Source organism: Lissotriton vulgaris, chromosome 1_1 (genome assembly GCF_964263255.1).
Source record: "Lissotriton vulgaris chromosome 1_1, aLisVul1.2, whole genome shotgun sequence".
Lineage (NCBI taxonomy): Eukaryota > Metazoa > Chordata > Amphibia > Caudata > Salamandridae > Lissotriton > Lissotriton vulgaris.
The window spans coordinates 1,871,977,236-1,872,000,353 of record NC_141685.1 but is presented as its reverse complement, the minus strand read 5'-3'; the positions used below and the strand labels follow the sequence as shown (position 1 = coordinate 1,872,000,353).

Genomic DNA, 23,118 nt, shown 5'->3' with positions numbered 1-23,118 from the left:
CTCTAGTTGGCTGAGGTAGGTACCTTAGTCCAAATAGAGACCCTTGCTTCTAAATCAGGGAAAGAAAGGACACCTTCTCAGATAGCCCCTGCTCACCCCCTCGGTAGCTTGGCATGAGCAGCCAGGCTTATCTTCAAGGCAAATGTGTAAATTATTTGCAAACACGCTCCCAACAACCCAATGATTACACCACAAATGGACTCCACATGAGTTTCATAAAAAAAACAATTATATGTTGATAAAAGAAAATATATACGATGAGACCACACAATAAAGATCCAACATATGCATATTTGTAATATTTAACCTTGCTGGTTATTAGGCCAGCAAGCCCTTGTAGGTTCTTCCAGTATTAACACCTTGGCTGCTAGGGGGTTTTCCCGTTCTGTGCTGAGTTTAGATGATCCCCATTGTTCATGACAAGGTCAACTCGTCATAAGCACAGGGCAGGTAAAACCCATGACGAGTTGACCTTGTCATCAGCACTGAAGGGGTTAATGAGCAACTCTCTATGATCCAATGCAGTTCTAATGCAATGCTATAGAGTTTGTAATGAAAGAATCAGGCACTCCGAATGTCAAAATAATGCAGTGCATTATGCAACAATAAGGCAGTTCATAATGCCAAAATAATGCAATTCGTAATGCAAAAATCAGGCAGTTAGTTATGCAAAAATAATGCAATGCGTAATGCAGCAATCAGGCAGTTCGTAATGCAAGAATAATGCAATGCGTAATGCAACATTCAGGCAGTTCATTATGCAATGCGTAATGCAACAATCAGGCAGATCCTAATGCAATGCATAATGCAACAGTCAGGCAGTTCTAAATGCAAAAATAATGTTATGCGTAATGCAATAATAATGTACTCCGGCACCGATCACGGTGCTCTGGACGGTCTCTATGTCACTCTTACTGACTCACGGTCAGCTTCTGCCAAAATATGCCCCCAACACGGGTATGGTGAAAACAAAGTTCAGCTCCACACTCCGGCCCCGGTCATGGCACTCCTTGGCAAGTACAGGCCATGATATGAGCTTGAGCAGAGGCTCGCGCTGCGAGAATGGGAAATTCTGAGAGTGTTTCTCTCAGAGACCGCACCCCGCCACAAGTGGCGACACACGCACACTTGCTGAGCGTTACCTGGGGGGTGCGACATGACTCTCCTCTCCTCGTGACTTGGGCCTCCGATGCACCTTCATTGATTTTGGGCAGTGGAACTCGAGCTCCCCCCCCCCCCGACGGGGATGGTTTGAGGTTCCTCCTCAGCAAAGGCAGGCTTGGGCTGGTGGCACCGCTCCTCTGGTGATGCCGATCCGGGCTGATGGCAATGAGAAAGGTCTCAGTCTGCAACAGGGCTCCCGCACATAGCATCGCTGAGACTCACTTGAGCTCCAGGGGTGCACGGTCACAGGGCAATCTTCACGAAGGTCTCAAGGTGCACGAAGCACACACACCCAGCGTCGCTGAGACTCACTTGAGTTCCGGGTGCACACAATCACAGGGCAATCCTCACGAAGGTCTCAGGCTGCACAAAGCACACGCACACAGCGTCGCTGAGATTCACTTGGATTCCGGGTGCACACAATCACAGGACAATCCTCATGAAGGTCTCAGGCTGCACAAAGCACATGCACACAGCGTCGCTGAGACTCACTTGGATTCTGGGTGCACACGATCACAGGACAATCCTCACGAAGGTCTCAGGCTGCACAAAGCATACGCACACAGCGTCGCAGAGACTCACCTGGAAACTTTTGTTCTTGAGTTTCCACAACAGGGTGCCCGCGCTCCTTGGCAGGCCTGAGTGTGGGTGGCACAACTAGTGCTGCAAGCCGATTAGTAGAATTTGCATTACTAGCCCTTGAACACATAGTGCACTTTAGTAGGGGCTTTGCTAGTAAGGCAAATATACCAATCATGGACAACGAATTATCATTACACTTTACACAGGGAGCACTAGCACTTTGACACTGATCAGCAGTGGCAAAGTGCTCAAAGCATCTAAGTTGGCAACACCATGTCAGAAAAAAAGTCTAGGGCGAAGGCAAAAAGTTTAGTGAACGTTAGTCAAAAAGGGCCAAGTCCAACGCCATTGTTTTTAACATGTTCATTTGTTCGCAATGTTACTTTTCATTTATTTTGTTCTTTTTGGAGTGGGAAAAGTTGCATTGTTTAGTATCTCATGGAGGTATCCTCGTATTGTCCCCAGCGCATGAATGTCTCTGATCTCATGAGTTCATGGTATTGTTCAAATGCTGTTCCACGATTGGGTTCAGAATGATGCGTGCCAGGATTCTGTTAACGTTAGTCAGTTGACAGAGATTCTGGTACGTAGCGGGAGTGCTCAGCCATGGGTGTTGTATTTTACTAAATAAATCTTCAAGTTACTTACTTCCTCGCTTCCTGCTTCATCGCTCACTTCAGGGGCACAACAAAGTATTGACATGTTATTTACAGCACTTATAATCAACCACAGAAGTGTTTTGAAGGGATCTGTAAATCACAATGTATTCATATTTTCAGTGCCTGTCCCCCCCCGCCACATCTAAGGAATGTGATCGGTAGGACATGGGCCACACTTTTTGCAAGAACAATTCAAACTTCGGCCCTTTCTAGGTGTGTAAAGTCTGTGCCAACAAAAAGGCACCACTTAAATATAGTGCTTACAATAAACCAGGAGCAGTATGCAGCACTAGGTAAACAAGAACTGGTAATACCATAGGTCTGGATTATAAAGGCACTATCAAGCCAGACCTAACAATCTACATAGGTTGCCTTAAAAGTTTACGCTCAGGCAGCTGGACATGTGGGCAGAGCCAAAGCCCCTCTCCTGGTGGTTCTCACATAATTGTCTAGCGACAGTTGCAATGTCAAGCCGGACCATAAATGCCATACTGTCAGTTGCTAGCCGCCCTTCCTGAATAGAAGAGCATATACCTTGCCCCACATTAGTTTGATTTGACCACGAAAGAGCATATTTACTACTAGGATACTCCAGAAGGTCATTAGAGTTTTAACAAGTCTGTGTGCTGAATCACAAAATTGTCATGCCCATTGCCATCAGCTATCTCGCCTTTCATTGCTTCAGAGGGCACAGGGGCATAGAGACAATAGTAAAGACAGCTCGATCAACTCTCAGCACCACTGTTTGGCTTGTCTGATTGCTTTGCATTTTCCTCCTAAAGTTGGCGATCAGGTGTGCTCTTTCGGGATGCTGCGCTTCCAGCATGAGGTAAAAGGCTACACATCACAGTGCAGATCGCTCTACCATTTATGCTACCATCTTGAAAGAGTCAGAAGCATAATGTTAATTGGCAGCCTTGTAATACTTTATATTACTCTTCAATGCTACATACGTTGTGCTCAGGAGAGCGTCCACTGTAGATTCGGGTTTCTTCACCAGGCATTCGCAGAGGTGTACTATTTTTCCTTTGAGGTGACAATTGGGAACACAAATTACCTTTTGGTCTCTTTTTCTGGGCGGGAAAGGGAAGGGGGCCCTCTTTTAGGACTACAGACAGTCTTTGGAGACCCCAGCTTACTGCTCTTGATGGCAAGATATCCTCTGCGTCAAACGTATTGGCTTGCAGTAGCTATTCCCCTCATAGGCAGTTGATGCTGAATGTTCTGGGACTTTGTGCAAGATTAATATTTGAACGACACAGTGACACACATATAAAGACTTGTACTTGCATGGAGATATGCGCAAACATAAAAACCTAGTACCAAGAGAGACACATACCACTCAATCCTCAACAGATATATGTACTTATGTAGCATCTTCTATAGGCAAGCAGAAGCTGGCATCCCATGTAGTATTACACTAAACGTAAGCACTATTAATCACCCCTTGGTAATATTTTCCATTAGACTTACAGATTCTGTTTCCTTCTTATCTCTTCATACATACATTTTATTATCCACCAATCTTCCGTTGATTCATTCTCTAACTTATAGACCCACCGATGTGCAAAATCATACAAAAACCCCACTCATTGAAGAAACACTGATAGGTAGGCCACACCTATTGGATTTGCCAATGCCTGTTGAGCAGACTTACAAGCTCAACTCCATCTCATTGTGCTCTCTTTAAATCACATAAAATGTCAACTTTGGGTCGTGAGGCTTTTAAATGTGCTGACACTGCACATATCTTAGTATAACAATTGTATTATATTTTTATTGTAACCATTGCCCAGGATTGTATTTCGCTGATTACGTAGACAGCTGCATTTTACAGCCTCGATACCGCACAAAGTTTGTTATTCTGTTCCAGCCCTAAGTTTGTGGAGACGGCCTTTCCTCCAGCTGAGCTGCAGTTTGTTTTCATTCACTACCACAACAGAGCTCAGCTTGCCTCCTCCCAACTCTTTGATCAATGCGTGTCCTGGAAAAGTGGAGTTTCCACATCCATTTATGACCATATAGATTGTGGACCAGCTATAGACTTCAATACATGCCCTCCTTCGCCCGCTCGTTTGTACAGGAGAGTTACCTGATATTGTGGTCAGCGACCGAGACAAGGAGAGGTGATGGAAAGAATGGGACACGCCCTTATCCCTTCTACCAGAAGCATTCTCATCGACTACAATGAAACTAAACCTTACCCTCTGCACGTGCACATGTTCCTCTATATCGTAGGCACATTTGATCTTCTTCACAATCATTAAATTCACCGCACAATCATTGCTTCTACTTGACAAATGCAGAAGCAGAAATTGTAAGTAGACAAATATGTGTTTTGCATGAACCATTGCACTTAAATGTTTACGTCACTGCCATAGGCTCATCAATCAGCATTTGGAAACTGTATTTGTATTTTGCCACATGAACACATTTGCACAACCCTATACCACATGATTGTTAAAACAAACGAAATAGTGTATGGTTCTCTCTTGGAAGATTTAGGGCTGAATTATGCTATTATTGCAATTGTTAAGAAAATTACCAGGTCATCGGGATTCCAAGGTTTAAGGCAAAATTTCAGATCCAGGAATATTTCCTTGAACCTCGACCTGGTGAAAGCAGCCAACACCTCCAAGAGAGGGAATAACTGATTCCCCCTGTAATTCCTAATTTATGTGGGAACCCCCAGGGTCTCCCTAGTCATCTCCCAGTAACTCTGTCTCGCAGAAGTTTCCACTACCCCCTTATTGGCAGCTCCTTGGGGGATTTGAATTGCCGGTATAATTTCCGGTCCATTCATAATGAGGGTCTTAGCAGCTCCATTTACGCAGGGACCTCATTTTAATTAATAAATCACCAAGCATTTTAATTACTCTTCTTTAGGTATGGATTTTAAGAACGCAAGGCTCGTTTGAACGGTGTAGCAATTGACATCAGCTCTTCCCCGTGATCTATCTACACCGAAAATATACTCTCGGAAGGTTAGAAAGTACATTCATCACTTGTGTGAAATATAATTAAAGATGATTTCATATGTCTTATAGGAGAATATTCATAACACTTCCAATCCTTTGAAAAACAATTCCACTTGTTCTGCGTTTGACCTTTCCCTGTATTATTTTACTGGTCAAGCTCCATCTAGAAAACCAATGTTGGCTTAACATGAGCGATCTGTGTTAGGAGTGCTCTCTGCAGACAAAGTATGAAAGAACAACAATGTGCAAAGAAGAACCAGAGGAGAGGGCCAGGTTAGCACTGATGGGAGAGAGGACCCTGGCTCTTGGGAATAATATTATTCATGGCTTTGCCCTTCAAACCAAGCAAGGAGGGACTCTTGGAGGGTCACGTTGTGTAGCCTTTGATTTCTATTATTAAAAGCTTTTCTCGACACGCACACTATGGAAAACGCTTGAAAAGAGAGCGCCTTTCATTTTGCCTTAAATGAATCTGCTCCTTGGAGAGCAGGGGAGATGGACTCCAACAGCTGAGGCCTGGACTGCCCTTGCACCCGCCGCACGATAATCACGTTTCTTCAAACCGGGGAAAATAAGATATGCATTCCTGACGTTGAATGAAAGCATTTAGTGTTTGTGACTATTTCCCCAGAGGCAAGGTTCACGTACAGCTCATCGTGTGTCAATCTATTATCCCCATAAAGCAGACAAGGGCAGGCAGCAAAATAAAACGGGATGGAGCGGTCCTCCGTCCTCTCATCGGGCAGGCTGACCAGGGCACCAAACCAGACTTCTCTCCCCAGAGAAGGGCCCCCGGTTTTTATCTGTAAAATTCTTCCCCATAAACATGTTTTAATATTTTTTTTAACTTCTATAATGTCTACACTGGCAACTGAGGAAGGACAAGCACAGAAGGATTGGCGCAGAGTGAAGTGGAGTAAACTGATGTGGCATGACATAGAGTGGAGTGGCCTAGCGTGTCATAGAGCAGAGTGTTGTAGAGTGAGTGGCATAGAGTGTTGTGGAGTGTTGTGGAGTAGATTCCAGGGGTGTAGAGTGGAGCAGAGTGGCGTAGAGTGTCGTATCGTAGAGTGGAGTGGCATAGCGTAGATGGGATTAGAATGTTGGAGAGTGTTATGGTGTATAGTGTTGTAGAGTGGCGTGGTGTAGAGTGGAATAAAGTGGTGTAGAGTGGAGATGGGTAGGGTGGAGTATGCCTTGGGTGGCAGCGCACTACCATTACAGACAATGCATTTTCAACTGAAATGACAATTACATTTACACTGATATTAGGTTTTAATGATAAAAATATACAGTGCACGAATGATAATGTGTGTCAATGGCATTACCTAATGTATTGATTTGTTTTGATCATATTCAAATGTATGTTTCCACCACACTTCAGAATTGCGAAAAAGTACTTCATTTGTGCTTTCCTAATTATGATATATTCCCAAAAATGTGTAAAGTTAATTTACTGGAATATAAAGGTTGTTGTGTGCTAGAATGAAAAGGGGGGGCTCTTGGCCCCCCCGCCCGCATGGCGGCGCGGCGATCGCCCCCTCCCTTTGTGCCCCTCGGTGGTGGGGCGTGCCCTCCTGGGCGCGCCCCACCACCGATTGGCTGGTGCCCGCCCTGACCCGGATACCATGGTAGGATGTCCGGGTCAGGGGCGGGCGTGCCGGGAGGGGCTGGGTGGGGGCGTAGCCACCCCCACCCAGCCCCTTGGGGATAAAGAAGCGGGGAGCGCCCAGGAGACCCTCTTCTCCCTGGACGCTCCCCCACAACGTGTCGTGCCCCGCGCTCGGGGCTTCTTGTTTTTTGTCACCTTGTGTTTTTTCTTTCCTCTCCAGGCCGTCGGATAGTGGAAGGAACGCAGCGGAGGTCGTCCCACGGATCGAAGAGCAGGGTCGGCGTGCTTTCCCTTTTGGTTCAACGGGCTGCGGATCGAGGAACACATCGGGGGGAGCAGAGGTCGTCCGGCGCCGCAAGTAGCAGTAGCGAGAATCGGTCCACAACGATTGCCGCGGTTTTCCCGGAGTAGAGGTATTTGTCGGGTCGGGGGAGGGGCCGGAAGCATTGTAGCCGTGTTCCGGCAGTCTCCGGTGCCTGAGGTATTTTTATGAGGGTGGGCGCCACATCGGGGATCAGCTGGCCGGTGCATATTGATTAGCCGGCATTCAGGAAGTGTTTTTCGCGCCACCAGTACAGCAGCCTTTTTGTGTCTTTCTGATCGGGGGACAAGTGTTAGCGCGGGAAGGTGGCTTTAATCAGGGTTCATAGCGCCTCATTATCTCTTTCCTATTTTAACGAAGAGAAGAAGCGAAGCAGGGTCGACCAGGGCAAGGCCTGGAGGGGAGACCCTAGGGGAGTTAATGCAATTTGGTCAGTGGCGTTAACCTTGTGGTTGAATGGTTACCGTCTGCTTTGTATATTAATTTGCACTCTGTTTCTTTCACCGCGCTCGGGCTGGGTGGTGCAGCTTACACGGAGGGAAGCGAAGCAGGGTCGACCAGGGCAGGACCTGGATGGGAGACCTTTAGTTTAAATTGGAATTTCGTGTAAATCATTCGACAGTTCAAAGATAGATTGTTAATTTGATTTAATTTTAATTGTTTAATTTGGAATACATGTATATGATTCGAATTTAATTGTTACAACTTTGGGGGTCGAATTTGTAAATAGTAAACAAGGGTTCCTGCAGTCAGAACGAGTGTTTGCCTCTAATTTATTCCAACTTTGCACCAGAGTGAGTGTTTAATTGGGCCTCCTTCTAATTTATTGCAACAAATTGGGCCCCCGCCTTGGTGAAAGTGAGTCTGGGGTGTACTTTCAAATTTAAAAACATAAAGATTACTTCTACCTCATATTCCCAGGTATTGACATATTCTCTATTACAGGCGCTTAAGGAGAACATAGCTGCAATTCAGTGATCAGCTCTAAGCGGTGGACGCGGGTGCGGACGCAGGACTGGTCGGTAAGAGGAGAACGGGGGGCTAGCATTTCATCGCTCCTGGTTGCCGCCGGGTGGGTCTACTCTAGGTTTACTCACCCCTGACATAGCCGGATAAGCCGGTGGTGTTGCGGCCGCCGTTGCATGGTGCTTACAGCCCCCTGGACATCCTCCATCTGGTGAAGGTACAAAGCGCGAGTACGCACAATTGTATCATTAGGAGTGTAGGCAGTCCTTGGTGGTTTTGAACATGCCAGGGCCAAGGGGTGGTAAAGGAGGGTCCAGGATGGAGGTTATGATGCAGACCATGATGCTTGAAATGAGCAACATTAACAAGCGATTGGGGAAAATTGATGAATTGGAGGCTCGCTTTAATGAGAGGTTTGATGAGGCTCCTGGCCCATCGGGTAGGCCTGTTCGCCAGAGGACGGCCCCCTTGCCAAGGGGGGATTTTGTTACCCCGCCTAAGAAGTCTAGGGCCAAGAAGCCCAGGTACACTGCGCCCCCCCCCAGAGCCGTTAGCTCCGGTACCTATTATACCTGTTCCTGCGGCTCCAGCGCCTCTGGCACCTACGCCAATTGTCCCTATTCCTGCAGCGCCAGCCCCTGTCAATCCGCCGGCGCTCCCCCCTGCCGGGCCTGCCCCTTCACCCGTGGCGCCCATCCCACTTACGGGTTTACCGCCACCGGCAGCGCCCTTGCCTCCCACACCTCTGCCGCCGGTTATGCCCCCGGTGGCGCCGGCAGTCCCAGCAGGCAATTTAGACTCAATCCCCCCGGAACTGGTATCTCAGATAACGGCCTTGATGCGGTGGTTGCAGAAGGGGGGGGTGTTACCGGCTTCGTCAGATCATGCAGCAGAAGCGGAAAAATTGATGGAAAAGATTAACTCTGCAGCGGTGGCTGACAGTATTGCAGTGCCCTCATCTTCTTCCCTCGCAGGTTCCAGTCTCGCCCAACCGAACGGAGGTGGTGGGCAGCCGGCCCAGGTGCCTGGAAATGGTAAGGAGGTGGCGCTTCCTCTCTTGGGAGATGGTTCTATACCCTCCAGGAGTGAGAATTTAGCACAACATGTGTCACAGACTGTGAAAGAGATGATTTGGGCTGATAAATATGTGCACATTTATTCATTACTGCTTGATAATAGGGAAATGGAGCACGCAAAGACGCTAAAGGAGTGGATGCATCCAAGTGAATGGAGGGCACAGTGTTCTAGATTTAGGGTGGAAGAAACTCTGCTTAACTGGATCAGGGCTTTCGCAGTGTTCACAGCTATCAAGGCTGAACGACCCCCCAATGTGCAGGCGCCATTAGCGTGCTATCAGAGCAGGATTGTGGGGTGGAGTGAACAGTACTCTGGGGATGCGTGGAAAGGGTATGATGTCAACTTCAGGAAAGCCTTGGAATTTAATCCATCACTGACATGGGACAAGGTTGACTCTATGTCATGTCATCAGCAATTCTCAGAGAGCTCGCCCCCCCATCAGTCCACCAGTGCAGTCAAGATTTTTTCCGCCAGACCTCAACAGCCCTTTCGGCCACCCCAAGCGGGTGAGGTCCCGGGCAGGAATAGGGGCGGCGGGTCAGAGAAGAAAGGGGTGTGCTGGGATTTTAATAGGCGCACCTGCACAAGGGCCCCGGGCACCTGTAGATTTAAACATGCATGTGGGGCCTGTGGTCATCCCTCTCACCCCGAAGCATCTTGCAGGTCCAAGCAGGGCAATCAGGGTCAGAGGGGAAGAGGAAAGCCAGTGTAGTACAAACAAGTTGGGTCCCCCCACGCCTGTAGACGTTCTGGCAATGATCCCATGGTTAAATAGATATCCGGACCACACAGCAGCCACACTACTTCAGGAAGGTTTCTCCCAAGGCTTTAGGATCCCGGCTGGGGGGTACACAGGTAGCGCCCATTGCAAAAATCAATTGTCAGTGAAACTCAACCCTACAGTGGTGGCGGCAAAAATTAGCAAAGAACTGTCTCTGGACAGGATATCTGGCCCATTTGTGAGGGTACCCGTCCCCAATTTTGTGTGCTCACCGCTAGGAGTAGTTCCCAAAAAAGAGAAGGGCCAGTTTAGGCTGATCCACAACCTGTCGGCGCCCAGAGGAGCGTCTTTGAATGATGCGATTGATGAAACAATTTGTAGTGTAAAATATGCCTCATTTGACCAGGCGGTCGACCTATTGCGTGCCCTGGGGCCAGGGGCCCTGATGGCAAAGTCAGACATAGAATCTGCTTTCCGTCTCCTCCCAGTCCACCCAGCTGATCATCATCTCCTAGGTTTCACTTTTGAAGACAAGTTTTACATGGATAAATGCATGCCCATGGGCTGTTCCATATCATGTGCATATTTCGAGACGTTTAGCTCTTTTCTAGAATGGGTCATGAGACAGGCGACGGGCCATCAGCAGGTCATGCATTACCTGGATGATTTCCTCTTCTTAGGTGCGGCGGGCTCTCAGGAGTGTGCCTGGGCACTGCAGGAATTTTGCGTGCTCATGCGGGCTTTTGGGGTCCCGCTAGCGCCGGGGAAGACGTTTGGGCCATCCACCTGCTTGGAATTTCTCGGTATTGAAATTGACTCAGTGGAGGGATGCTTCAGGTTGCCCCAGGACAAAGTGTCTAGGTTTAGAGCAGCACTGCGACAATGCCTACGTAAACACAAGGTTTCCTTGCAGCAATTACAGGAGGTGGTGGGGCAACTGAACTTCGCTCTGCGGGTTATCCCTATGGCACGCCCTTTCTCACGCTCCATTGCCCAGGCAATGAGGGGATTACGGGAGAAACATCACCGCACAAGGTTGTCATCTGAGGTTCGCCAGGATATGCTCATATGGATGGCATTCCTGGAGGGTTTCAATGGCAGGGTAGTGTGGCCCGGTCCCCCCACCACATCAGCGGAGTTGGGTTTATGGACAGACGCGGCTGGCAGTGTGGGATTTGGCGCCATCCTGGGGAACAAGTGGGTCGCCCAACGATGGCCGGAAGAATGGAGAGCATGGGGTTTGACCACCAATATTGGCTTCCTTGAACTCTTCCCAATCTGGGTGGCATTGAAGGTCTGGCCCGAACACCTATGTAATCAATCAGTGGTGTTCTGGTCAGATAACATGACCGTGGTGGAATGCATAAATCATCAGGGGGCGCGCTGTCCTTTCATACTGCGCCTGATAAAGGAGATTGTGTTGCAATGCTTGAAAATGAATGTGGTCTTCAAAGCCAAGCATGTCCCTGGCATTCTCAATAATGCAGCTGACTCCCTCTCTCGCTTTAAAATGCAGGTTTTCAGGGAACATCTTCCTGCAGCAGACTCCTCTCCGGCTCACTTCCCGGCAGTACTTTGGCAGATTGGTGCCCCAGATTACAGGACCTCGTGGTTGCTAGCTTAGCCCCCAGGACCAAGACAGCTTACGAAGGGGCGTTTTTGTCTTACCGTACTTTCTTGGGGCAGGAATGGGAGGGTAGGTGGGCACAGGAGGACAGCTTTGCAGCCTACTTAGAAGGGATGCACAGGGAGGGTCGCTCCGTGGCGGCTGCGAGCAAGCATAGGGCGGCGGTCTCCTTCTTTGCGCAGGCTAAGGGTATGCGAGACCCCACTAACACCTTTATGGTGCGCAAGGCCTTGAGGGGTTGGCGCCGTTTACAGGGTCACCCTGCTGATAAAAGAAGGCCCATTGGGCTAGCACGGCTGACATCTTTATTGGTGGCACTGCACAATGTCTGTAGCTCGGAGTGGGAGGTACTTCTGTTCAAAGCTGCATTTTCCCTGGCTTTCTATGGGGCTTTGAGAATTGGTGAGTTGGTAGCAGCGTCCAAACAGGACCAGCAGGGCGGCCTACAGGGGGCCTGCGTAAAAATCAGGGATGATACCATGTGGGTGACAATTCAGAAATCCAAAACCGACCAGGAGTCACGGGGTCACACCATAGTGCTCCACCGAGCCCGTGCCAATCCTTGCTGCCCGGTTTCTCATGTGGAAATTTTCCATAAACAGCGAGGGGGCACGGCGGGAGGTGCACTGTTGTGTCACGCCGACGGTACGCCCTTGACCAGGTACCAGTTTAGAAGGGTCTTGGAGCTGACGATCAGTCAGGCAGGTCTGGACCCCAAGGAATTTGGCACTCACTCATTTAGGATTGGGGCAGCAACTGAGGCAGTGGCAAGAGGCCTCCCGGTTAAAAATGTGAAGGAAATTGGGAGATGGTCCTCTGAATGTTATAAACGATATGTGCGAATTGACGTGTTGTGACAGGATGGTGCTCACACCCGGTTTGTTTTGGTTTTTTGCAGTTTCTCAAACCTGTGACGCAGGGGAGGAACTCTCCACCGGGCATCAACGATCCACGCCATCACGGAACAAGCATCAGGATCAACACAAGAAAATGGTTTGGATCGTGGGTCACTCGTATGTGAGGCGTGCTAAATGTGTTTTTCTTTCAGGAGACCGTTCAAAAAGGGCTGCGCAAAAGGGGTTTGACATTTCATTCTTCGGGAGAGGGGGTCTATGTCTCACCCAGTTCAAGGACTTCTTCCAGGGACTCTTAGCTCAACAGCCCGCCCCCCCGTCAGTGGTGATACTTCACCTGGGGGAGAATGATTTGGCCAAATTGGGGAGACGCATCCTTATTGAGGAGATCATCTCCACTGCGGGGTGGGTGGCCAGGACTTGCCCGGGTTGCACGGTAGTATGGTCGCAACTTATCCCTCGGTGGCAGTGTCGAGGGGGGGACTCGGTTAGGGCGTTGAATCACTCGGTAAAGAGGATCAACACGCAATTGGACAAACTTTTTCGGGCCCCCCGGTTGCAGACGATTCCACATGGGTGTATCTGGGGCGAACAATATTACCTAGGGAATGGAGTACACTTGACTGAGGCGGGGAATGTCTTGTGGTCTAACAATATCTGGGCCTGGTTAGAGGGTTTTGCTAAACAAGATTGCTGATTTGGGTCTAGGTAGGGGGAGGCCAGATCGTCGGTTAACAATGCTGGCCTGTGGCGGTAAGGTCATGACCGGTGAGCAGCTATTTCAAGGTCTGAGGGGGCGGGCATCATCCATGGGAGGTTCCCGTCCAGGGGGAGGGGCCATTGGCCACTCCAAGAACTCCAGGGGCAAGGTAACTGGTGCTTCAAAGGGGCGCGGGTTGGAGTAGTCACGCTTTCCTTAGGCTGGTAGCCACCCCGCGCGCGCATACTTAAGACGTCACTGGATGGCGCAGAGTAAGGGCCCTCCTTTAGTGGGTAAATGGAGTTCACGGCGTAGACCGGGTAATTACCAGGACCGGCTGCGCATGCGCACATCACTAGGTAAGGCGCAGCTAGTAGGACCTGACACCGGTTAGCGACCTTGCCATATGGCCAGAAATGTAGTATACAAAAATCAAGATGAGGATGTTAGCTTCGGTTAGGAAACAATCTGTATTAGAGTTTCTGTTAAGGTTAGCCTCTCAAACTTGTTGACAATTTGTATCTAATGTCCTGCTGATTTTTGTATAAATTGTTGATCATGCAATTAAAAAACCTTTTAATTTCATATCTTAATAAATACGGCCGGGAGGTCCCGCGGCCTCCCGCCTTCCAAAGATGACCAGGTATCATGTTCATGTGTCAGGTGTTGGTGTGCTCAGATGGGGGGGGCGGCAGCCAGTCGCTGACCATGTGAAAAGGGGGGGCTCTTGGCCCCCCCGCCCGCATGGCGGCGCGGCGATCGCCCCCTCACTTTGTGCCCCTCGGTGGTGGGGCGTGCCCTCCTGGGCGCGCCCCACCACCGATTGGCTGGTGCCCGCCCTGACCCGGATACCATGGTAGGATGTCCCGGTCAGGGGCGGGCGTGCCGGGAGGGGCTGGGTGGGGGCGTAGCCACCCCCACCCAGCCCCTTGGGGATAAAGAAGCGGGGAGCGCCCAGGAGACCCTCTTCTCCCTGGACACTCCCCCACAACGTGTCGTGCCCCGCGCTCGGGGCTTCTTGTTTTTCCCACCCACCATCCCTGGAACTAAATGATTGAGGTTGTCTTAGTCTAGTTTAAGCGTAATCTGTAGGTGCTTGTTGAGATCCTTGATATGCATAAGTTATCCGTGTCTGGTTTGTATATTATGCTGATGATGCTTTCTTTAGGAATTTTTTCCCCTTTTAGTGAATTGTGATGAAACATGTTATGATACTGCAATTGTGCTTAGGACTTTTTTCCCTTTGTAGCTTTAAATTGATGTTTTGATGTGTTAGCTAGAGTAGTTGTTATTAGAATTTTTCTCCTAGGTCGTCGTATTTATTAGGTTTGGGGCATGCGGTAAGGTCATGACCGGTGAGCAGCTATTTCAAGGTCTGAGGGGGCGGGCATCATCCATGGGAGGTTCCCGTCCAGGGGGAGGGGCCATTGGCCACTCCAAGAACTCCAGGGGCAAGGTAACTGGTGCTTCAAAGGGGCGCGGGTTGGAGTAGTCACGCTTTCCTTAGGCTGGTAGCCACCCCGCGCGTGCATACTTATGACGTCACTGGATGGCGCAGAGTAAGGGCCCTCCTTTAGTGGGTAAATGGAGTTCACGGCGTAGACCGGGTAATTACCAGGACCGGCTGCGCATGCGCACATCACTAGGTAAGGCGCAGCTAGTAGGACCTGACACCGGTTAGCGACCTTGCCATATGGCCAGAAATGTAGTATACAAAAATCAAGATGAGGATGTTAGCTTCGGTTAGGAAACAATCTGTATTAGAGTTTCTGTTAAGGTTAGCCTCTCAAACTTGTTGACAATTTGTATCTAATGTCCTGCTGATTTTTGTATAAATTGTTGATCATGCAATTAAAAAACCTTTTAATTTCATATCTTAATAAATACGGCCGGGAGGTCCCGCGGCCTCCCGCCTTCCAAAGATGACCAGGTATCATGTTCATGTGTCAGGTGTTGGTGTGCTCAGATGGGGGGGGCGGCAGCCAGTCGCTAACCATGCAAAATAACACCCTCAAGTCTTTCCTTCAGCACACCACCAGTACCCAGCAAGACTGTCACATAAATACTATCACTTTGAAGTCAGAGAAATAAAAGTAAATTCTAATCTACCTAGGAAGACAGAGCCTGACATTTGACCTCAGTCTTCGAATGCACAGCAAATGTGACAAAATAAGAACAAAACATAAAGGCCTGTTTACAGAAAGTGAGCACTTTGGATGAATACAAAAAGCAGGTCAGAGAGGTCGTAAACAGGTCGTGCACCATGGGAGGGACAAAGACATGCTGGACTGCCTCAAACAAATTAAAGACAGCAAATTGAAATCACGCAAATGTGAGTTACAAACCGCAAAGCCAATGGTAGGCAATTCATGGAATGCACTCCTAGGGAAGCTTTCAGAATGTCCCCAAGAAGTATTTGCAAATCAGACAGCTGTGTTGTCTGAAAGGCTTTGACCTAAAAAGTAAAAGTTCAAACACGTAGGTTTGAGAAGGAAAGAGTTGAAGAGTTAGAAGGAAGACTGACATGTGATAAGAGAGTAAAGGACAGGTTTGTGACTACAGGAAATGAGAAGAACCACAGCAGAGGCCTCATTGTAAGAGGGTGAAATATTATGAGCAGCGTTGTGTGACTAGATTAAGGGGCAGGGCCGGACTGACTACCGGGCGTTTTGGAATGCTGCCGAGCTGGGGGCTGATTTCACTGTGGTGGGGGCTGATTTTGTTGATGGAGACCTGCGTGTGCTTTGAAATAAACAAAGCAAAACGAATTTCGTTCAGCACACGCAGGTTCCCATCAACGAAATCAGCCCCCAGCTCAGCAGCATTCCAAAACTAGTCCGGCTCTGTTAAGGGGTGTTAGGCCAAGGAATCTAGAACATGCATTTTTAAAGTCCCTGGCCTACATGAGACAGGTACAAACATAAACGCAATTTGGCCATGGTGATGCTCAGGAAGAGGTTGCCCATTGTGCTACTCACAGAGCAGAGGAAAGTCTTCAGCAGTGCGGTCTTGAATGTCTTTCAGTTTCTCCAACTGAATTCTAACAAGACTGAGATCTTGTTGGTCATAAATAGTGTTTCCAGGTGGTATGGTTCTATTTGGCCCAGGTTGTTAGAGCCCACTCCATGTCCCTCTGCTAAGGTCAAGTCACCCGGGTTCTATATTGATGTCCTTCTTTCAATGGAGGACGAGGGCATGTGCCTTGAAAGCACCCATGGAGAAGGCCAACCAGGGCAGTCTAAAAACATTTAATTTCAATGAAAAATACATACATTTTAAAAAGATAGAGTTTTAAATTGTTGCACAACAAAGAGCGCTTTAAAGCAACTTTGGTGGAGGAACAAGACAAGTTATCGAATTGACTGAAGGTGCTCTTGACTTGTGAGAGTTGGACGTCAGAACTTTAAAGAGATGCCAGGAGGTATTTATGGCTGGCTGTTTTTAGATAGGAACAGAAGTTGGCCTAATTACAACTGTGAATGGCCGCCACCCAGAAAAGGCTTAACATTGTCCTTTTTTGGGCTTGTAAAATAGGCTCTCGGATGTGCAGAAGGTATTGGAAAATTGTTTAGAGAATGTGACGATTCACTCTGGACTAGGTATTAGATGAATGAATAACTTAAACCGAGCATTAAGGGTTTAGAGCCATAGAGTTGGTAGCCCATTCATGAGGCACATAAAGGCTCCTGTTTGTGGATTTGATGCCAGAGCACACAATAATTGCACTAGAATATAATTTTGTTCGAAGTCAATAGCTGATTAAATGTCTTCACTTAAGCAGCACAAATCTTATCCACCTCAAAATCGTAATAAGTGTTCTTCACCAAAGGCAACAAAAATAAATTTAGGAAAAGTCAAAGGTCTGAAAGAAACATTCTTCCGATTTCACCAAGGTAGATCTGCAGGAGTTCCAATGGGATTATAAATGGCCTACCTTCTAAGCAACAAACAAAAAGAAATTCTTTGTGTAGAAGGTACGGGAGACTGGGAATTCAATCAAGGACTAAATTAGAAACATGCCATTCCAGCCAATCTGGTCGCTCGAACAGTTACCCATGCCTGCTCTATTGAGTGATATCTGGATCTACCTAACATCCTTTTCGTAAATCGAAAAGATCGAGCAGAATATTGTCATGGCAAGGAAACACTGTTTTAATTCTGGACTCTGTGCTCTTCTAAGCGTACCTTTAAATGAGGCCTGCCTCCATGCAAGTTTGTTCTTCACCATCCAGCTCAGCACTGATAAGCACTAGTGATGGGAAGGGGTCACTGCCTGATGGAGGCTACACCTACAGACAGTTGTAGACAACAACAATTTCTCTACAGAGAGCCAGCATGCTTTAGCAGACTGCACAGCGACCAGTCCAAACGAAAGTATTATGAACCAAATCACATCCTTTATAGGCTTCTTTGTCAAACAACGAAACAATCGCCTCTATTTTCTTTAAAGTGATCTGTTGGACAGTTTTATGCAAAGAGCAACCATTGAGCAAAAACGAGACCCTATAGGCCTTTCAAAGTAATAGTGATTCGGTGTAGGCTGAGCCATTACAGTCACGTGCTCCTGCAATCCCACCGACATTCCGTCCACCTTTTCCATGAATTCCGGGGAGAGCACTTTACTCATGCTGTAAGCATATTAATGCCCTGAAATGTGGGGTACCGCATACATTTTGGGAGAGGAAGAAATATTGCATCCATTTCTATATCACGGAAGACCGAACTTCAGGGCGTTTTGTCTCGTCAGAATTGTTGCATTATCCCTGTCCCTCTCTTTTAAGACCCAGGGCCCATGGAAACAGGTATGAGCGCGGCTGCACACACACACACACACACACACACACACAGCCCTATTCTCTTCCCAGCGATGAAACAAGGAGCAAATGTTAGAAAGGAGCAAATATTGGCTTAGAACAGAGCACACTTGTTCCAAACACATAATGATTTAGGAAGGCGCATCAAGAGGTACTTAAAGCGATTCGTCTGACTTGGGGCCCTCCTTTTCGGCACAAGGGGTTTAAAGAGGCTATAAATAGAGTGCCACTGTGGCCCGAGTGTGCATGAATGCACCCTTCTGTGGCGGCTGCTCAGGCGGCCCGTGCCGGCAGAATGCTCCCAAGTCCTGCTCAGCTGTAAGGGCACCTCTGCAAAGTCATTCTTGTTTAGAGCAGGAGCACTCAGCTGTGCAACAACAACATCAGTGTGTCTTGAGTCCCGCTCAGACTCCCTGGTACTCGGGCTGCAGGGTGGAGGGGCAGCTGCAAGGAGTGTTCTTGTAAAACATCAACATCAGGCAGGGCAAAAGCAGGAGGTACACCTGGGTGGACGGCGTCCACCCACTATGTTCACAGGGTGAACACTGTCCACCCTGCCAAGAATTTGGGCCCCACTGAATGAAGTGCTGAACTCGCCCTGGTGTCATTTCCAAACACCGGGACACTTTCAGCAGCGCCTGCAGGTTGTCTGCTTTCCATCTGCAACAAGCAACAATGTGCAGGCATGGACAGGGCTTTCTTATTTAAGACGCCTGCTGGGCGCATAGCAAAGCCCGAATCTGAGGTGTCATCAGGCCTCCTTTTGTTCGAGTTTCTTGGCTGGGAGCGGTCAGGAGCTTCACACCTGATGCAAATGAAGCAGAGGGGAACCAAAGGCTCACACCTTGTTAGCATTTCAAACATACTTAACCCCTTCGCCACAGGGCTAATTCCCCGTAATGCGGGGGGAGGGGGCCACGCGCGGCGCCGCAGTGCTTGTGACGAGCTCGGCTCATCATGCAGCATGGTGGCACTGTGCTCACGAGGAGCTGAGCTCGTCATGACTCCGCCCACTCAATAGAACACCCCGCACAGGAGGGGAATTATCTCAGCGTGGGCGTTCCGCGGCAATCATAGCGCCACTGTGCCTCATGACGAGCTGAGCTCGTCATGAGCACCCAAAGTGTTAAGAGAGGCAGCTTTTCACTTTGTTCAGATGTGTTGGTCTTTCCCAGTATTTACACAAAGCAAATTACATTTATATAGAGCTTACTACACCGGAGGAGGCGTTGAAATAATTTAAGTACCACTATTTTTTCTTGTATTGCCCTGCTCATCCTAATGCAGGGTGTCAGAGTGCTTTACATAAACACTTGCATATTACATGTACAATAAATTATATAAGTTTGTAAAGGAATGTACAGGATTTGTTAGAAAAAATTGGGGGCTTGCAAGGTGTAGAAGTCACATATCATCTTCCATAGCTCGCTGTGCTATTATCCTCGCAATGCACTCAAACGTACACATGATAGACATGCTAAACATATATGTGAGGGCTTTAGATCGGATGTCACTTCTTGTGATGCCACTTCCTGTAAAGTCGTGGCTTGTGATGCCGCTTTCTATGATGTCAATTCCTGTGATGCCATGTGTGATGTAATGCACCCTGATGTCGCCCGCTGTGATGTCGCGCGCCATGTTGTACCCTGCCATGATGTCACTTGCATACTGCCTAAGTAGGTTAGTCCCCCCCACTTCTTTTTTTAGGACTTGTGCCCTGACAACAGGGGCTGCTGGCCATAATCATTGCCCTCAGTCAGAACGGAGCCAGCTCAAGCGTTTTTTTTGTCCATATGCTGTGACTTGAAAGGTAGTCATTGATAGCCACGTGCTTCCTAGTTTACCACTATAATGCAAGTCTTTCGTACAAAATCTAGAAAGGAGCCCATATATATCTTATATTTATTTAATGCATCCTGCATATGTCACTTGGCTTTAGAACATCCAGCTGCAGAATTCACTAGGGTTTGGGAGCAGTGACCATTCTTGAAATGGCCTCCCAGCGTAGAGAGAAAACAAGTCTCTGGGCCCAGTCCTAAAGCTCTAATAATCACCAGTTATAGGCAGTCTAGAGTTTTGCTTTGTTTGATGATACTTGCTGGGGCTTGATATATAAGGTGAAGTGTTCAAATGAAAGGATATTGGGCGAGAGGCACTGAGCATTGGTTCTCACAAAGTGGCTGGAAAGGGTGCGCCAACTTTTTACAAACGAATTCTGATTTTACGAACCAACCTCGGTACTGTTAGGTTGGTTTACAAAATCATTGTTCAGAGTAGGTCACAATTCTGCATCCCTCAATACAATTCATGCGGTAGGTTGCAAACTGTGATTCATGTCAATAGAATGCCATCAAAGGATCTGAAAATGAGCATGCATGTGACTGCTTTTAAGTCACATGTTTTTGTTTTAAATTAAGCCAATTCTCATTAAAGAAAACCACACTGCATTCAAAAAATAAATGTGAAGTTTGTTGAAGAGTTGGCATTTGTCCCATAGAACACTGACCACTCCCAAACTAATCTTTTTTTTACATTCACAAAGTAGAAGGTGTCCCCAAGACTTTGCGACTGAAATTGACCTCAAAACCATTAATACACAGAAGTGCGAAACACAGTTTGGAAGTGAAGCCCTAAACTTGCACTTTTTTTGCAACCCATTGTGTAATTCAGCTAGCAATTAATGAATTGCAAAATGGATTTAGTACTTACTAACAAGCTATTTATCACTCACAAACCCTGTAATTTAGGGAATCATTGGGTTTGTGACCGTTACATGGTTTCGTACTTCTGGACCATTATTATTCTTGGGTGATTTCTGCACTGTAGAAGGAGAAAGATCCCGGCACTTCTTCACACTCCTGAACCAGCACCACAAACGTATTTCCAATCAAAAGGAAAAACAATGTAACATTAAACTGAGCAACCACATGTGTAGCTTCAGAGGGGTGTTTGGGGGTGTTGCCCCCGACTAAGAAATGTATTCTGTAGTAAATCGGTGCGTACAGGTGCTTTGAGTCGGGTATAGTGAAGTGTCTGCCTGGTATCATCCTGGATGTTTACATGCCCACGCTGACAAACAAACACACACACACACACACACACACACACTCTCTCTCTTTCTCTCGTCGCTGCCTAAAAACTTAGGGGCATATTACCAACAACTAGCGATAATTATCGCTATGTTGTCTTAGCGGCAATATTTTTATCGCCGAGCTGCGGTGATTTTTATCGCTTAGGAACCTTGCTATTATCAAGGTTTATCTCCTAAGCGATAAAAATCGGCCGAAATGCATGAATATCACTGAAAAGTCAGCGATATTCATGCATTACAGAGCTAATGCTCTTAGCCATGTTATCCACCTACCATTGGATAACATGGCTCAGAATTGCTCAGGGGCAGGTGTTAGCTTTTAGAGATATTCACGCTTAGCGCGAATATCTCCAAAAGTTGGTAATAGGAGATAGCGATGTTAGCGACTGTTTCCAGTCGCTAACATCTTGGCACGCCCACTTTGCATGTCATTAGTGATAAATATAACTGACATGCAAAGCGGGGCCCAAGATGGTCGCTATCTCCTACTAGCTGTCGCTAACTGGTGTTAGCGACAGCTAGGTAATAGGGAGATCATTTTATCTCCGCTTTCTTGGCTTTTAAAGCCAAAAAGGCGGAGATAAACCCCCTTGATAATATGCCCCTTAGTTTAAAAACGATTGTGTTATAAGTACCTCTTACAATCCGTGTTCCTCTCTCTTTCCACTTAAAATTAACCCTCCCCTTGTGTCCTGCTTATCATAATGTATTTTAACAAGGTATGCCAGCATGATTGTTCGGAAATCTGAAGGTTACACCCCCAATCTTACTGACCAAGCTACCCCCCTGTGAACAACAGGATCATTCTACTTGGAAAAGAGACAGAAAAAATATTGAATGGTCTATTAATCAAAGCGTCCATTTGTTCCTTATTAAGAAAATTGCCTTCAGGTAGGAACCACCAATGGCAAATTATTAATATTATTTATGTGCTTTTATATAGCACAAACTTTACCCGAAGGTTTCAGAGCGCTTTCAATAGAACTAGTTAAATAAGGACTCCAAAGTACATGAATTACATAAAAGATGCGAAACAGTTCAACTTTAAACTCACATAAGAATGGTAGTAAGTACATACGCCTACTATAGATACTAGTGGTTCAAGTTACATATATACAAGTTGTAAATTCACTCAAGATTACAATTTAAGAAAAGTTGAAGCGATTATGATTAGACAAATATATATAACATATTTAAATAGCAAGATCTTCTCGCCATTGCTGGTGTTTTTGCAGTGCTCATTAAACCAGATATTCAGCGTGCTGTTGCACTCACTGTTGGTAATCTAGGTCCTGGAGGGATCCCTGAGCTGGTGATGGCCGTAGGGATAGTAGGCAGGGCTGGACTGACTACCGGGCATTTTGGAATGCTGCCGAGCTGGGGGCTGATTTCACTGCGGTGGGGGCTGATTTCGTTCATGGAGACCTGCGTGTGCTTCGAAATAATTAAAGCAAAACAAATTTCGTTTAGCACACGCAGGTCTCAATGAACGATATAAGCCCCTACCTCAGCAGCATTCCAAAGTGCCCGGTAGGCAGTCCGGCCCTGATAGTAGGCCTGGTGGTGGTGGTCGAAGGCGGTGTGCTGGAGCCTGGGGATGTTCTTGAACTCATGCTGGGCGTCAACTATGGGAATGGGGTCGCTTGCACAGTAGGGCATGAAGGCTCCATAGCCAGTTTAGGGGAGTTCGTAAATGGAGAAAAGGTTGTCATTAGTTCAGTGCTGTGGGAGAGAAATTGGAGTAGTGGGAGCCGACCCGTCTGCGTGCGCCCTGAAGTGACCCCTGAGCGGGGGCATCTCCATCAAAGGAACTCACTGGTATGGCCATGGGTGTAATCAGGGTGGCTCCTATGATCAAAGGGAGGCTGTCATCTTAGTCCTTGTGCTAGGGCTGTAGCCAGGAGGTATTGAGGGTGATGGAGCGGGGGAGGAGGGTCCGACTGACCAATTC

General features: G+C 47.6%; 2 protein-coding genes across 2 annotated transcripts in view; one reads left to right on the top strand and one right to left on the bottom strand.

The window, feature by feature from the left end:
* Nucleotides 1-23,118, bottom strand: part of MET (MET proto-oncogene, receptor tyrosine kinase) — a 426,751-nt gene that overhangs the window by 336,357 nt on the left and 67,276 nt on the right. The gene's annotated exons all lie outside the window — the stretch shown is intronic.
* Nucleotides 9,975-11,839, top strand: LOC147751325 (uncharacterized). Its single transcript, XM_086953860.1, has one exon. It carries the CDS (start codon nt 9,975-9,977, stop codon nt 11,703-11,705), a length of 1,731 nt encoding a protein of 576 aa, XP_086809986.1. The 3' UTR covers nt 11,706-11,839.